The sequence below is a fragment of the Rhea pennata genome, chromosome 2, assembly GCF_028389875.1.
Source record: "Rhea pennata isolate bPtePen1 chromosome 2, bPtePen1.pri, whole genome shotgun sequence".
Taxonomy (NCBI): Eukaryota; Metazoa; Chordata; class Aves; order Rheiformes; family Rheidae; genus Rhea; species Rhea pennata.
Genome location: NC_084664.1, coordinates 40,844,383 through 40,862,603, shown reverse-complemented (window position 1 = coordinate 40,862,603; position 18,221 = coordinate 40,844,383). Strand labels below are relative to the sequence as shown.

Sequence of the window (18,221 nt, the reverse complement as noted above, 5' to 3'; positions counted from 1 at the left end):
AACTAGTTCTGTTTTACCTAAACTGCTTTCTGAACTAATTTTACACATCCCTTTCTGAAAGGCTTTAACAACTGGGGGCAAATACAGTTTAGATATATGATGTGTTAACCCATTTAAGAGTAATAGTAAATGATAATAGTTAAGAATAATAGTAAATATTGAAAGTGTTCACATCTTAATGTGGATGGTGCTTACAGGATTCTCTAACTCAGTTGTATAGGTGAGAGTCAAACTTCTCTAGAGAAACATTCTATGTTTAAAAGTGTTTGTTTTATATATTTGTGAGACAAATTTGTGAAAGTAGTTATATATTTATATGTAATTATAATTAAATTGTTTTTTATTAATTGATCTAAAATAAAGGCTTAAAATTTGGTCAAACTTTTGACCATCTGAGACTCTCTTACCGCCTAAGGAAGACTCAGCCTATGATGTCTGAAAGCTTGTGTACTTTCTTGGACTTGTAATTATCAGTTCAAGAAAAATACTGTTTCTGCATATGTATCTTTAGATCATCAGGGTTACATAATAGCCCATATATGCATCTTCTTGTTTTGTTCGGGATGAACATACTGAGTGCTTGTATAAATGTTTTTCTCAAGATATCAGGGCTAGGAGATGCTACTGACAATGGGTGGGACCCAGCTGCTCCTGGGAGGGGGCCGGTGGGTTTCATGAAGAGTGCTTTGGAGAAGTTCAGTGGGGGATTGAGGTGAAGTAGAAGCTGCAGTAGAAGCGTCAGCTGAGGTATTTCTTACTGAGGAACTCACGGTTGTGTTGAAGGTGTCTGTGGCGGTCTTACACCACGCACCGCTTCGCCGGGGTAGCTGTGGGCGGTGCGCGGCGGGAAATGGCGGTTGGCCGTTGGCGGAGCACGCGCCCGTTACCAAGCGACCGAGGCAAACGGCCCGCCCGGGCGCCGCGCCGCCATGGCGGGGCAGCTGCGGCCCGTCTACGAGGGGAGGTTCACTGACAGGTTTCCGCAGCTCTCGGCCGTGAGTGCCGCCTGTGCCCGTTCCTACGCCCTCCTGGGGCCGCGGCCTCGCCGTGGGCTTAGGGAGGAGGTTGGAGTAAGGGGCAGCTTATGTGGTGGGCTGGCTGTGCTCCATACAGCTCTGCCTTTCTCCTCAGATAAAGGGGATTGCTCCTTTTTGTTAAAACGAGCACAATTGGGCAGCATTTCCTGCAAGGTGTCAGAACCCCATATGACAAGTTCCGCTACTGGTAATGGGTTGGGCTACGTCTTACTTCTTGATTGTATTGTTTAGGCAGGAAAGTTGGTTCCAACTGGTGATACTGCTGCAAGTTGCCTCACTGAGGTTTTACCCAGGGTAAGTTTGTTTTTCAGGTGCTGCTTGTGAGTTGTTTTTTTTTTTTTTTTTTTTTTTTTTTTTTTTTTTTATTTTTTTTTTTTTTAAGGCAATAGTATTACTGGTTTTAGACAGGCCCTACATGAGAATAATCTGTTACTTCTAGGTTGCACTGTCATTAAAAAAAATAAAAGATGAAATCTAAATTATTTTTTCCCATCTCTTCACTTTACAAATTACTAATGTTAGGGTTCTCTTCTTATGCTACTAGCTCTTGTCACATGAGATCAAATAAAGTAGCTGGTGTGGTTGCAAAATGCTTCTGTGAGTTCTGTTTCACCTTGCATGTATTACAAAATTCACCACGCCTGCCTGGAAAGGACCAAATAGAATAGTTCTCTCTGATTCTGGAAGTGTTATTGGGAATTATTATTCCTTCTGATGGAGGGCATTTTTTTATCAAGGATGCCCTATCAGCTTCTCACTGGCCTTGAGGACCCTGCAGAATTGGAGGGTAGTGAGTACACAAACACCACTTAAATAGCAACACTGCCTTTAATTGGGTAATTACAGAGAAAATAAATGACCCTGGTTAAAATAACTTACGAAACTGTCCCACTGATAGTGGAATTGTTGTGAATTAGCTTAAGTGTTGGTAAATGTAATGTCTGCTTTTCGTGAAGACAGTTATGTGTTATCCATCTTAAAGATGAGACTAGAAAGATGAAACTTAAGCAGCTCTCTGACCACTAATGTTGCTGGTTTGATAAGACTCAGTTATGTTGACTTTGTGTTTAAAACATCAGGATCTGCAATAACTTAAGCACATGATGCTGCCTGAAACATCTATTTTATTTGTATGCATATTAAATCATGCTGAAATAGGTGAAGTATGTTCTGTTTTAATTAATACTTTGTGAACATGTGGAGTAAATTTGTTTTTCTTTGCTTTATAGCCGATTACTCCACTTATTGTGAGAAAATTTCGGAATACAACAAATCCAGCTCCTGGTGTTGAGAGAATATTCTATGGCACAGCAGATGATCCTGATACGGCAACTCACTTGACACATGGCATTGGTTCACGTTCTTCACTTGCTGTAAGAATGCGAATCTTTTACTTTTGTTTAATAATGGACCTCTTAAGAATGTACTTAATAAATGCAGCTGATTTCTTCATGGTCAGGGATAAACGTACATAACTGAGTGACTTCTGCTGCAGCATATCACTGCTGTTGAGGCTTATCAGAATTTTGAGGTCAGTTAATGGGATTAAATTAACGTGCTTGAAATAGGAAAAAAAGTTCAGTGACTTTTATGAAATAACTTTCTCAGTGCTGACTAAATTATTCATTTCATTTGATATTTAAACCAGTGGACTTCTTCTCATACAAGTTCTGCTGCTTTCTCCTTAACTGAATACAATGATAAAAACCTATTTAGCAATCTAGCAAGAGAGCAGTCATCTAAGAACATGATTGTAATGCAATAGCATTATTGTGTTTGTTTCTTGCTTTTGTGTTGAAAATGATTTTGTTAGTGAAATAGTGATATTTTGAACATGTCAGACTATTTTGGATGTATTTTTTTACTTCAGAAGTGATTTTTGTGAGATGTAATCAAGCAGCTGAAGAGCTCATTAGTGTGATTTAGAGATTTGAATAATAATCGTGATAATAAATTATGTGAGTAAAACATACTTTTATGATGTATTTCATTAGCTGTGCTTGTAAATTAGTCATTTTCAATTTTACATATGAAGAAACTGAGGCCAGGAGGTGTTCAGGGCTCCGGACTACAGGTTTAATCTTCAATTTGAAATACCTAAGACCTAATATTTGAGGATGTTGAGTAGGACATTTATTAGGCCTATTCAAAATGAAAAAAAAAATCCCACGGGTTCTTTCTACCTCTTCAGAAGTTTTGTGCTGAATGGATTGTTCAGTTTAGCTTGTACTGTCTGTTGAGGACTGTTTTACATTGTATTATTGACTAAATATTAACTGGAGGAAGAGTTGGAATGTTGGTGAGTTCCCTAAGCACAGATTATAGGGTGATTGTATTTGCTACAATGTTTTTTTTCAACATTTCTTTTATATAACATTTATCAAGAGACATAATAAACCCTCTCTAGGGTTCCCATTTTGATGGGTAGCCTGAAAAATCTTGATTTTAGAAGATCAGGATAACATGTTTTGACATTTTTGAAGCTTACCATTTTATTTTTTGAGGTCTTTTTTTTTCCCTGAAATTGATCTAACTTTACAAACAATTTCTATTAACCCAAGCCCAGTGAATACACCAATAAAACATTTTGTTCCAACCTAGTTCTAAACTTTGAGCACTCCCTCAAGAGTCCTTTCTGTTGATATGCCTTTTTAGGATGCAATACTAGTGTATGTCTTAAAATACTTTAAATTGTGTGTTAGTGTAATTGGGCATAGGTGTTAAAAAACATGTTTTCTAACCACTGGACAAGAGATGTTTTTAATAATAAAGACCATGAGACTTCATTCCGAAGATAACTATAGTCATATTTACACTTTATTTTAATTATAATTTGTCTGTAGTTTCTAATACACACTAAGAGCAGAAGGGCAAATGTCTCAAATTTTATAAATTAATGAGTGGAAAAAAACATTGAGAAGAAAGGTTCTGTCTCACAATATTTAAGTTAGCTGGAGATTTAGCATAGCATTGATTGTTAGCGGCATTATCTCACATTACAGTTTTGTTTTGCAACTCGATGAAGAAGATTGTGCCAGTCTAATCTAAGATCTCATTAGAATACTTTAATATTGTCACACCTTTTGTTCTTGTGTGCATGTGTGAGGGAATATCCATACTGATGCATAAATGAATAAAATTTGCTCTGTTTTCTGCCTCTTGTGTTGCTTGTGACATCTTTAGGCAGCCTTGCTGATAAATCCACTTCCTAAAACTAATTTTCAACAAAAAATACAAGATCAAAAAGAAGCAATCTACTTCAGCAATCGTCAGGCAGCCTTGGGCAGATCACATGATCAAACTCCTATGTTACCCACGGGCTTGGATATAACTAATACCACATTTGGGAGAACAGTCATCCGAGGTAGGAAAATTTAATATTAAAACACATTGCTCGTAAACATAAAATAATCTGTGGTTCAATGTTTAGTGTATACTCTATGCTTCTAACAATTTCAATTTAATAGAAATTTATTATTCTTACAGCAGTTACTGACAGGCATGAATTGGTAATAGAAATACACTAGTATTTTTGGTATGATGAATAAACAGGCGACTGAGAGCATTTTGTCACCAGTACGGCTTTTAACTGCACTCTGAATCTGTCTTCATAGACTTGCCTGAAGAACTGTTCAAGTAGCTGATGCCTTCCTTTTCCTGACTATTTCAGTAGGTCTAATAAAAGTTACTACCTTGACCAGGGAATGTTGCCTTTACAGATTGGTTAAAAATGTGATTTGCACCATTTAGCTCCCCTGCAATGCTTATGTTCATCTCAGTTTCTAAGATTTTTGCCCAAGTCAGATGTCACCATGCTGTAAGATTCCTTTTGCTTGACTAGAATTTTGGTAATAAATATACTTCCACAGTATTAGCATCTTCTCTAATAAAGTACCATTAAAAAAAAAACAAAACAAAACACCTTCACTTTTCAGATGTGTCAGGTGGAGAACTTATAAATCCACCAAAAACTTTTGAGGAAGTGGATAAAGAAGCCAGAGAAGGACATGATCTGTACATCATCTCACACAATGATTATTATGTGGGTAAGTTCAAGAGCTAATAAATAACCACATAAAAGACCTAATGTGAATAAAATGTTTCTAATGTGTTTCTTTGTCTTCAAAACATATTGTAAAATAAGTTCTAGTAGTACAGTAATAAAAAGCAGTAACTTTTATCTCTCTCTATCAAAAAAAAAAAGTAATATTCAAAAGCTATCTGGATAGGGTCCTGGGCAATGTACTTTAGGTGGCCCTGCTTGAGCAAGGGGATTAGACTAGATGATATTTCACAGTCCCTTCCAACTTTAACCATTTTGTGATTTGGTAGAAAAAAAAATTCTTACATGCAACTGAAAGAACATGACCTGTTTCCAGAACGCAGAATTTCAGGCTGCTGGCTGATTCTCTGGAACTCAGGATCCTGCTTGTCCCACAGCTATGGCCACTGCGCTTCCAGCCCAAGTGTTTTACCTCCACTTCTTCTGACTTTGTGGGCTGTACTTGCATGAGTAGCCTGCTCATGTTACTGGTTACTCTGGGCTGGTTACTCTTTATCTTGTAGGTCTAGACAGGAACAAAGTGACAAATAATACCCTGAAATGCAGCACACATTACTGTTAGTCAGTTCTGTTTTTCTCCAGTTCCATTGCTTTTACTTACACTATGAGACTTAAATTAACTAGTCTATAAAATCAGTATAATAATAATAAAATTGGCCATTGTAGTTATAGCAGCGATTTTGTAGGTTTTGGACAAACATGTAGAGAAACTGCCAAACAGATTTTTCAGTCGAGTAATGTAAGTTTCGTTGGGTTGCAGTTGCGGAGAAGTGAAACCATAGTACCATGTTCTCTCAGTACTAAATTCTGCAAGAACAGAATGTTTCAGTGTTGATATAAATTGTGTAAACTTATAATTTAATTTGTCCCCTCATTTATCATGAGGCATTTTAGTGGAATTGTTTACTCTATATTTCCATCTCCTTCACAATTCCAGTCTACAAGACCATGGAGATGCCAAAACAAAAACAGATAAGCTGAGCAGTGGGAACACAAACTTATTTAATATTATTGTTCAAAACTGTGGCATATAGTTGAAAAAAAAATTAAAGTTCTATGTTGCAGCGCAGCCAGAGGAAGCCTTTATTAGAAAGCAGTGAGTAATGTTTTCTTGGAAGTTCTAATTGCTGTTCTTCTCAGAGGCAGATTGAAAGAGCAGCAAAAAAAAAAAAAAAAAAAAAAAAAAAAAAAAAAAAAAAAAAGTAGGATTTTTTTTTTCTTGTTGACAAGAAACAAATGCTTAGAGTTCACTTGTACAGAGCACTTAGGCGATGTCCTTCCATGTGAAACTTCATTTTACAGGTGAGATGGGGAAGTAATAGATTCACAAATAAGTAATCTTGTTTACTGGGCAATATCTTGTTTACAGTGAAGTCAATGGCAACATTTCCATTACATCCATCATAGCAAGATTGTATCTGAAAATGCTGCGTGTTAAAGTTTTTTTTTCATTTCAATATCTTTTTAACAAGCAATAAATTGAATGTATATGTTTTTACATATGTACGTACGTACAGACCTAATAAAGTGATTTGTTTGCATGACCCTCATTACTTAGCCTACCTGATATTTTTTGCATTAATTCAATTGGGCTTGTCTTTAGCCTTTACTCAGACATAAAAGAAGGCACAACTTTACACCTCAAGCAGTTTTTGCCTTTTACCTTCACTTTTGACAAGGACATTAAAACTAACTGCTTGATAAGCACGGAATACACAATTAGCTATCTTATTTAATTTAAAAGTGTTGTTAATTATTTATTTGTTTTTATTTCTTCATTATTTCTTCTGAAGAATAAAGATAACTTATTTTAGTACATTTTTCTTGATGAGTTTTTTATAGGCAGAAATACTTCTTTTTCCACAGGGGAAGCGATAAATAGAAAATATGACTCGCCAAATTTCAATAGATCTTGTGTTTTTGGAGAAGAAACACCTCACTTTGAAGATGGACGAAATGTATCCAGATCCTTAATTTGGCTCATCGATCTACAGTCGTAAGTTATAAGTAACTTATTAATTAGTGGTGTGAGTTTTTAAAAAATGTGTTCGTATTTGACTGTAATTTTACATCTTGTAATCCTGTCTAATTTGTTAGCTATATTGCATAGAATAGAAAATACAAGTAGTAACTTTCAAAATAATCTATCCAAATCAGTTCTGCCATAGTATGATAGCACGGTACTTAGCATTACTTTAGCATTGTTTCAAGACATCTTTGATTTGGAAACAGTGAGATTTTTTGATTACTGAATTTTTGCTCGTCTTTTAAAGAAATTGCTGTTTTCTTCTAACTTACAATAATACTACTGAACAATTACACATGAGAATTATTTTCCAACTTTGTAGAAAGAAGGCAGCAAAAATTGTATCCAAACAAAGTGATGATTTCAAAGAAAAGTTTCAGCCTCAGCTTGGAAAAGTCCTTGATCCGTAAGTAAACAAAGATACCTTCCAAGAACAAATTCACTCAGGCCATTTGCCGAGCCTTAATTACCCTGTGGTAATTACCCTGTCTGGGATGGACAATATAACTGAGTGCTCAAACTCAGTGCTTTTTCAACACTCTACTTAACAGAGAAGGACTTCCTGCTTTCACTGAATAGGCCAGTTTGTATGGAAGTTACCAGTGAAGCCTGTACTGTGGCTATGTTGTGAAACTGTCTTGCTGTTAAAAAGATCTGTATCTGAACTGATCAGATTTCCACCAATGCAAGCAGGCCTAGTGCAGCTGAAGTGATGGCCAGTGAAGGTCTGCATCATGGATTCACAATCTGTGTACTGGGGAAATCAAAATCTATGGGAGGAGAAAGATTACAATCTTCCTTTTAATTCTTCAGTTTTCCAGATTAAGTGATGCATGTACAGGCAGAAGATAGGAAGAATGAATTCTTTATCACAGCATAAGTTACTGAAAGTAATCATTTTATATAGCATTTACAGAGTAAGAAAAGACTTTAATCTTTCATTTTGAGAAGATTTGGATGATGTCCTTCAATAAATTACTGCCATTTTTAAGAAATCTTGGAAACTGAAGCCTCAATACAATAAACTGTAAAGTGCATAACCTAAACCTGTGATTATGTGCTTTACTAAACAAAGTACTAGTTATATAGCTTAGGAATTTTTCTTTTTTATTTTAAACATTTGTTTCTGTTTTTGCAGTTAGGAAAATTTGAAATAACTGAAATGTTTAGACTATTGATTTAGTGACTTGACCATTTTATCTTCTCTGGGACTCATTTTGTTGATCTTTTCTTCCATTACCTATAGTCTCACTTGAATAGTTCCATGGAAAAAGCCATATAATGGAAACTGTATTATTATCTAGTATCATGCATTAATATCAATTGAACTGCTTATTCCTGAAGCATCATGACAATACTTCAAGTGGTCAGGAACAGCTTTTTAAGGTTGTAGAACAGTGTTTATGAAGAGCTACAGCAGTCCTAAAGTACTGTGTGGTCAGGATCCAGCTGTGCTACTAAGCTGGGTTTCCTGATATACAAAGACTGTCTAGTCTGTACAGATGCATGAGATTTCTGCAAAATTGTGTCCAGAGACTCATAAACAGCATTATTGCCTTTGGTAGCAAAGTTTGAGTTTAATCTCAGAATCACTCTTAAGTGACTCTGGAGAATTATGCCCACAGTACCTGTAGGGAGAGAACGTAAATGTGAGCTATTTTCTCCCTTCTCTTTCCCTATGGGCTAGCTTATTTTGAACTAGAGTTACAGTGTGAGCAACATATAACAGTGTGATCAGTCGGGAAATCTAGGTTGCAAGCTATCTAGCACTATTATTACAGTATAGATAAAAGATAATTTCATTTTATTTTGGTGAACTTTACATTATCTACTTTCCACCTGTAACATGAAAATGATCATAAGGGGAAATGCACATGGTAGTCTTTAGGTGCCTGTGTTCTCATCTCTCTGGTTTTATCTTCTTCTGGAAGAAAGAGTACTGACATTCTTAATTTTGATGGAGGTTTCTGATTCATATAGCAAGGTTTTAAGAAGGCAGTTAAAACAAATACTGGATCTTTATATAGCATCTTTTTTTGAATTAAGACATAAATGAAGAAATTATTTATATAAAAAGTTCTAAAGAAACAGTTCTTAATGTCACCATTAGCATTTTAATTTTCTGGTTAATAAAGCAAGGCCAAGTTTTGCAGATTGGTATTGGCTTGGTTGCTGTTTTAGTAGGCATAATATTGCATGTGAAAAGAGAAATGTGATTAAATTTTCCACCTTAGCCAAAAGTAGGTTATTTTAAGACTTCAGTTGGAGATCTGATTTGGCCTAGACATTCTACCGTTTCACAAGTATGTTATAAGGATTTTCCTCACTCATTTCTGTTGATTTTCATAGAAAAACAATTTATTTAAGCAATAGAAGTTCTCCTTTCAATAATTCTAAATATTCAAAGAGTTATGTTTACATTTAGCTGTATTATACTATCATCAGCAAATCTTTTAAATGGGTTCATAAAAGAGTATTTTTCTATAATGACAACTTCGATTAAAGCAAACAACTGATGAACAAATTCCAGATGAAATCCGTGCATTCAGAGGAGCTCCTATGCATATCTTTCCAAATGGTATAGTAGAAGATCATATGTATTTTTTGAATAATAAGATAATTTTTATTTTGTCTACTGATAACATTTTTAACACAAAAATCTGTTCTTTGACAGTATAGCAGAAACTATGAATGTTCCCCCAGGCCATACATTTGGAATGCTACTCCGTCCAGATGAATATGGTAAGTCTTGTTGCAGGATAAAACCTTATCTTGTTGATGACACTATTCTTAAGTATTTAGTATCAGTAGTACAGAATATATATTTTCCTTAAATGCTTACCTTCAAAGAGGCAAGGTACACAAATTTAGCCGAGTATTATTAAATTTTTGGAAGTACAATTCCAGAAGAAAGGAAGCTACTAATGAAAAGAAATGAATGTCAAAATAAAGAAGCTGCAGTTTTGGGATATTCAGAACTTCTTCTTTTAAGGCCTCACTGTCTGAGTATAAACAAAATGGGAAATGGAGAAGAAGGTGGTGTCAGCATGGGAAACTCATATTGATGTTTAAATAGCAATATTAAAGTGGCTATTTAAATCATTTTTTTACACAATGTTTTTTTTGTGCTTTAGTAAAAAGAGTATAAATGGTAACAAACAATAGATAAGAAAATTAAAAAGTTATTGAAAAAGGAAACTGCTAACAATTTGAAAGCAAGTATGAAACAATTGTTTAAATGTGGAAAAACTAAGTCTAAAGAATCTGAAAAGTCTTTTGGATGAGTGTTGGCATGATTAAGAAAGAAACTTACAGACATTTCTGTGAATGTAATTGATGTCTGTGTTCATGTCCAGTTTTTCTCTGAACTGGTTCTTTTTTGTTAAGAAAACTAAGATGTAATAAGTAGTCAAAAGTAAAGAGAAATTGGGATAGTTGCATTTTTAAGTGCAGAAGCAGTCTGTCACAAGGTCCAAGTGACAGGTAACCAAGCATTCAGAAAATAAAGGAGGGTAATTACATAGTTCTAGTAAAAATTACTATATTGTAAAATTGTGGAAAGGCATATGTTACAACTGATCTAATATATAGGAAAAGAAGTTGAAAAATGTACTTTGATTTTCCACTACTGTCTAGATTCTGAAAGGAATATATAGAGGATATTAATTGTTGTGTGGTAAATAGCTAACTTATTGAAGGTAACAGAAAATAGATGAGTAATGACTAATTTTCATTATGGAAATACTTGAAAGATAGTCGCTCAGATAGTCATGTATTAGAGTTGATGGTATTTTAATACTTAAATGACTGGGCAATGTGGTGAATAGACAGTAAAAATATAAGCGGCTGAAATTTATTTACATTAATAAAGAGCAGAGAAGGCTAAAATTTTGCTTGAACTTCTGTAGGTGCTTTACTGTATAGAGTAAGAAATTTAAATATGTTAAATGTGTAGGTATTTTTGTCTTATATAGTACATCAGAAGGAACTGAACAGACTAAGTGAAAAGAAGGCATAATTACAGAGGAAATTCTTTATGAATAAACAGAAAATAATATATTGAAATTTCAATTTGAAAGAGATTAGTTGAGCTACTCCTACTTGTCTAAATTAAATTTTTACACTTTAGAAAGTGAACTCAGTGTAACTGTGGGCACAGGAATGAAAATGGTAGCTCAGTGTGCCACAATGTTTGAAAAATACTAATAATGCTAGGATTTATAGCAAATAGAGTATAACACAAAAAATAGTGCACTGTCTTTTTAGAAATCAATAGTATATAATTATCTGAAATACTTTATCGACTTTCCAGATGGCTCTTAAAAGTATTCTGAAACATGGCAGGCTGGAAGTAGTAGACTGAGGGGAAGAAAAGAACCTAGATTATTAATTACCTGGACATCAAGTAATTCTTAGTGCTCTCAGTTTTTAAAAGTAGTGGATAGATTTGTGAAGCTATTTTAAGATAGTTCAATATTTTTAGTATGACTTGCATGTGATAGAGAAATCATCATGTGGACCGTTAGCTCTTTCAATCAGATGGCCCTATCACATGTTCAGCAATGCTGAAATTCGGTATCTCTAAGCTGAGGTTCTCCTCAGGACTGGAAGTCACTTTTGAAAACATGCATTTTCTGTATATGTGAAGTAATTGAAGGAGTATTTATTTTCATAGGAGTTGGTGATCTTCTTCACTGTAGAGTTCCTAGTGAATTCCTCCGTGGTAAAGACAGAGGGAGAGCTATCCTAACTGCAGTGCGGCAAAATTTAAAGAAAGCCAACTACCACAATTTTGATACATTACTGGAAGCATTCAGGCATTATGATAAGGTTAGTGCTTTGAAAAAATATAAATGTAAAAGAATGTGTGACATTCACCTTCCTGAACTGCAGAGATAGAGGCATGAAGAAATGCAATCATATGAAGTAAATATACATGGAAAATATATGGCAATTTCATAGTTATGAGTTTAATATACAATCATGTATTCTGGGTGATCACAATGCTAATTAAAACTCTGCTCTTAACATAGAGATTGACCTTGCATTTCATTTTTTCTATTTATGTAAATGTTCTTTCTATATATTTTTGCCTTTGTCTTCTGTTTTTTTTTTTTTCATATGCCTCTGAAAATATAAAAATTTTAGAGTAGAGGAGCTGGCAAAAAATGCTTTTTATCATAAACTACACTTCTGCCCTCTGCCAAAATCCCAAGCAAAGGTGTCACCCCTAGTTCTGCACAAAAAAAAAATCTAAAAAACAACCAAGAAACTTTTAGAACTAGTTAAGATTGCTGCATTTGAATACTTGACACAAAATAACAAGCATATACCTTAGTGTCTAGCAAAACTAGTATACAGGTCAGATCATTTGCTACAGTGATAACTCAGTCTTTTTAAGGCTAACAGCCTTCTAAAAACTAGTTTCTCAAATTTCTGCTTAACAAATGGTTAGCTACTGCAAAAGCCTTTCACAGTAGTATTTGGAAAGATGGATGACTTAGGCCCTTTTTGACTCTGTACAGACAGAAAGATTGTAAATTTGTAGAACTGAGTAGTATTTTAGAGTGACACAAACATAGGGACAAAGATATTTTACAGATCTGTGATTTTCTTCACATCCTGATGTTAAGGTATTTCTTTGAAAGAAGGTATGGTGTGTATTTTACTGAGTTAATTAGGATGCAGAAGAACTGCAATTAATTGTCTGTACAGTAGAAAACTGTTTCCTTTCTGGGCCAATACAAATTTGTAAGAATACCATGAGGCAAGATTTTTGTTTAAAAACTACAAAAAAATCACGATAGTTAAATTACTTGTAAGCATCTTTCACAGTTAAAAATACTATTTTTAAAAATACTTGATTTCAAAACTGACTAGGAGATTGGTCTTAAAAGATTAGCGTTATGCAGATTTCAGACTCTTCTGTCAATTTCCAAAATAACAGCAAGCAAGAGTCAAGAGCAAGTAGGAATAATTGCAGTGTTTTTTGCCCCTCAAAATTTAGTGTTAGTTTTTTCTTAATAGCAAAATGGTTTAAGAGATTATGTTCATATTTTCTTCTAAACTGTACTTCTTGACTGAGGAGTCAAACTTGAAAAATATTATTTTTTTTTCAGAGAGAGAGGAAAAAAGGAATTATAATTGGCATTTTATATATAACCTTAATTATAATGCATATAGAATAACATACGGCTTGCTTACAAAAGAGATCTTGGCGTTACCTCAATATTTATGATTAGATTGTTATCTTGTCACAATACACAGTCACATGATCTTTGTTTGAATCTCAAGTTGCTGTATTATTTTAGATGAAAATTATTCATTGATACTTTAGTATTCAGATTTTGAATTTCTAAATTACTTAGGGTATTTTTTTTAATAGCAGTGCTACTTTTCTGAAATGCTATGGCTGACTTGTATGTTTATGTGTATGTATAAAATGTGTGTGTATGTTTTTCGTTTTCACTGAACGCTTCTATATTTTTACAGTGATTCTTTTACCAACCATTTTATTTGTAATAGAATGGTGATGGGATGATAGACAAAGATGACCTGCAAAAGTCCTGCTTTCAGCTTAATCTGAATATAGATGCTGAGCTCCTGGATGCCTTATTTGACTATTGTGATTTGGACAAAGATGGTCTGATTAACTATTTGGAATTTGCAAACTTCCTGAACTGGAAAGACAAAATGGCTGTTAAAGAGTTTGAAGAAAAAATAATTACAAAAGGTAGGTGATTGAGTACAGGGGAAGTTGTGGAGATGATCTTGTTCCTACCATGGCTACCGAAAGGACCCTGTTGAAGCAGACTAGGTACTCCTTTAGAAGATTCAGGGAGTACATTTAGTCCTTGCATGCCAACAGTATACTAAGACGTAGAAGACCCTAAGATACAAATATACTTCGGACCACTGTATGTGAGTTCTGTGCGGCATTTTGAGAGTGCCACATAAATCAGAAGAAAGTAAGAATCTTCTAGAACCATTATAAAACATGCAGTTTAATTATGTTATCCACTTTATAGTTTTTCAAGGATTTAAGCAAAATACTTTTTAACCTCTTAGTTCGTAGTATGCTGGTAATAAATCCTGGCTATTTGATAACTTTCACATCTCGTAGGGATAAAAACAGATACTTCTGCACCTACTTTGCCTGAAGACAAAAAGGCAAATGATGAACCACTGTTGAAGCAGGAAGATCTTGTGTTAAAAGAACCAGGAAGCTCAGAAAAGACACCAAAAACACTTACAAGACCGGCAGATCATGTGTTTGCAGATTATCAGACAACTTCCTCTCAGTATAATGCTGTAGTAGGTGGTCTCCCAACAACCTGTAAGTACAGTGAGCTATACTTGTAAGCATTATTTAAGACAAAATCAGAAACAAGTTTGAGAAATACTAATAAAGGTACTAAAGTAATACAATACAATAATAATTAAATTTATCTCATAATCTAGATTTGTTTAGGATTGTGCTGTGGAAGGTGGCATAACGTGGAGGTTCGGCATGGTTAATCATTCAGAATTTGAAAATTAACCGAGATGTCTTTGAGAAATAAAGCTTTTCACTTTAGAAGAACAAGATCTCTTTGAATCACCCCAAAATATTTTTAGTTGGAACTACTGGCTACGTACTGCAAGATTCCTGCAAGGTTTACTATTCTCATGCTTCATGGTATAGCTGAGGCTAGGAAATGTAAAAATACGAAAAAAGGAGGAAGAAAATGATAGAAATTCGTATTGAGTGTATTTGAGGCAAAATACCAAGTTAACTCTTACTAAACAAACGTGTTACCTTCTCTGGTTGGGAGTCATACAGCCATACTGCTCCCATTTCTGTAGCTGTATCTTTATATAAAGGCTTTCTCTATGTTGGTTGTTGGTTGATCTCCACAGATTATCCAGTGTGTGGTGTTCCAACCATTCGTTCAGATATTCCTGCTCCTCGAATTCGCCGCATTAGTGACAGAGCTAATTACGGTGATGAAGGCAATGCTTATGCATTATTGTGTCCTTCTGTCTTCAGTCAAAAAGGAGTGTATGAAAGAGACTTTTTCAAAACAAGACCAAAGGCAGAGGTATAGTACATTTCTTCAGAGTATTCTTCCAAGATAAGTGTAATCTCTGTAGCCATATGGGAGTGGAAGGTTACATTGTCAAATAAACAGGTTGTAAAAATCATTCTTGAAATGTTACCATCTTTCCTTACATCCATTCAGCTATCTCAAAAATATTTATTCTTCAAGTTCCAGTTCATAAAGGTGACAATTACTCACTTCATTGAGATCTGATTTAACAAAACTCTCAGGCTTTGCTAATGGCAGTATACTACTACATGAAAAGAGTAGAGGTTACTTGATGACAGAACATGCTTTTACAAATGGAAGGATACTTACAATAAAGTCTGCAAGTGTACGTCTTGATTTAGCAGAGTACTTAAACACCCCTCTGAAATGCTGAATTTGGGGCCGTAGGATCCCAATGTGACCTAGAATATAATAGAGGATATATGGAGTCACAAACCAATGCTGTGCCCTCTTACAAGTCGACCTGGTTTTATTTCTGAAGAAAAAGATAGCATGTAAGACTGCAGAGGCTTACTTGGGGATGCTACTCTTCTTCCATCTGATATCTCTGAGGGTCACTCCTACACTGTTAACTTACAGCCCTCCCACATAAGTTGTTAAACAAATACTGTTTGCTCTTCGTAATCTTTTCCTGGTGTGCTGCTTTATGCCTTTTCTAATGAAGCAACATAAAATCAAGAAATCATTTTATTACCTGAAACATGATTTATGAGACAAAACTAACAAAACATGAAATCCTAATCTAAAATGAAAAAAGAAGCCTGAACTACCTCTCTTACTCTACTAGTTATTTCATTGTATTAAATATTTAGTAATTTTTAGTCGTGGATCTTCAACATGTGTTTTATAAAAAGAATTGTTGCTAATTAGTGGCTGGGCATGTTAAAAGATTTGATTTCATGTTCTGTACATAACCATAAAACATAGCTTGTCAGAATGTCTCAGAATGTACGTGAGCATTTGCGATTTTATAACCTAGCTCTGCAGAAGGAAATCCATGCACGCAAAATATAGCTAGCAGTAAATAAAATTTGTGCTTTGTTGAGAAGGCCATTATACCTGTCGAGCGCTATATAGAACTGTTTTCTGAAGTTATAATGTGGCCTGAAATGTCATACTCTATTGTAAACTCTACAGGGTATTAGAGTTCTGTACAGAACCACCTCAGTGTGCGTTAAATCACCCTGTACTCACGTAATATATTGTTTCAGTGTTTTAGCAGTGGTCTTTGATTTATTTTGATATGGAGCATTAATATTTTCAAACAGGTAATAGCTAACTAAATTATTATTTGAACACCTAGGGTCACATCATACTGTCAGGTTTTAAATAGGTCTGTAGAAATGAACGAGAAGTCTGACTAAAATTCAGTTTCATGATGTGGCACTCCATGATACAAAAGAACAAAATAGTGCAGAGTATTACCACTCATAAAAAGACTACAAGTTATAGCACTGCTGAAATTATGCTCACTGAGCTTCTAATTCAGGAAGGCAACTTCCCAGAGGAGTTGGTTTATATTAAACATATACTCTAGTGCATCCTGAACTGAAGCTGCAAGGTCCTTTTAGTGTCTCTTTTCTTCTCTGGAATTCGTCTCAGTCCACTAAAGAAGTAAGTCATCTAACTCAGAAATAACTAGCATAAACTCATTTTTAAAGCTGCAGATTTGCTGTGCTGAGGATCATGCCTTTATTCATACATAAGATGGATTTAGAGGAGGATGAAACGAGGTTGATTTAATTGTGTTAAAGATGTTACTTTGCCAGAGCATGAAAAAGCATGCAAAAAATCTTCAGAGCATAGAAACGAGACACATGCACACAAAAGATAGAACTAAAGTCAAACACTTACTAATGTTAACAAATGCACAAATAGAAAATGTCAAATGTCAATATTCTAAAACATTCTAACAAGTCAACAACTCGGAACCAAGAATGCAATGGGAATCATTCTTATGAGAAAATATAGCGGGGGAGGGGGATTCTACTTCATTCCATTGGTGTAAAACTTTCTTACTGTCTAGCAGGACTCAAAGTTAGTGTAAACTATTTTGGTCACTTCACGTTTATATGTAACAATTGAGAATCTACTCTAGTATTTTCACTGTGAAATACAGTAGTATATTCTGATTTATATTGATAACTGAAAATACTAAAAAATATAATGGATAAACAGGATTTGGCTTAGCTTTTCAAAACTATTTACTTTTTCCTGAATCTTCCATGTTTGATTTTTTTTTTTAATGTTGAAGTTGTTTCAATATTACTCTATTAAGTAAAGACAGTTTTGTTATCACAGCTTTCATTTGGATAAGATTTGGATGTACTCAAGAGGGAACTTCTTTGGTTAAGGATGTCAGGATTTGGTCTAGAGTTTATATTTAAAAATGAAAAATATTCTTTAGCAAATAGAGATTTTTAGTACACGTAAAAGCCAGACTCCGAAAAAGTTTAAAGAAAACACTCACCAAAATGTTTGTGTTGTATTATCTTGTAGATTGAGCAAATTCTCCGCAACGCTGGTGTGAGCATTTCAGATGAAAGCTTTGAAGAAATATGGAAGCAAGCCTGTAGGAAACATGAGAAGGGAGAGGTTTGTGTAGAAAGCATCAGGAATGTATTGGATGAGATACATGCATCACGCACATAACCCAGTAGCTAACTGTAGTCTTGCAGCACGGCACTTCTTTACACAAACATCAGTTACAATTTCAGTGCTGAATGCAATAAATATTTTAAATACGATGTATTTACAAAATTGGAATTCACTGCTTATTGTCTGTCTTAACAGTGGGTTGACTACAAATATATATGAATGTTTCTACCACCACTAAGTTAGTAGGAACTGATACCGCTGGGAATAAAAGTAGGATACACTGTGTTAGTAAATAGAATTCAACTATTTATTCCATATTATTTATTGTTTTTACAGTATTTTTAACTCTAAATCATTATATTTTGAGCATGGACACTTCCTACATTTTGGAATTTAATTTTTTTTCT

General features: G+C 34.5%; 1 protein-coding gene across 1 annotated transcript; it reads left to right on the top strand.

The window, feature by feature from the left end:
- Window positions 1-929: 929 nt before the first annotated feature.
- Window positions 930-17,868, top strand: EFHB (EF-hand domain family member B). Its single transcript, XM_062567619.1, has 13 exons — window positions 930-995; window positions 1,269-1,331; window positions 2,267-2,410; window positions 4,221-4,401; window positions 4,973-5,083; window positions 6,967-7,096; window positions 7,449-7,532; window positions 9,801-9,868; window positions 11,802-11,956; window positions 13,652-13,859; window positions 14,250-14,462; window positions 15,026-15,207; window positions 17,716-17,868. Exons 1-13 carry the CDS (start codon window positions 930-932, stop codon window positions 17,866-17,868), a joined length of 1,758 nt encoding a protein of 585 aa, XP_062423603.1.
- Window positions 17,869-18,221: the final 353 nt, after the last annotated feature.

Bases quoted from the DNA above. Each gene is read 5' to 3' on its own strand.
- EFHB (XM_062567619.1), top strand. From the start codon at position 930: ATGGCGGGGCAGCTGCGGCCCGTCTACGAGGGGAGGTTCACTGACAGG. The intron at 7,533-9,800 runs GTAAGTAAACAA...GTTCTTTGACAG, and splicing joins CTTGGAAAAGTCCTTGATCC to TATAGCAGAAACTATGAATG. The intron at 15,208-17,715 runs GTATAGTACATT...ATTATCTTGTAG, and splicing joins AAACAAGACCAAAGGCAGAG to ATTGAGCAAATTCTCCGCAA.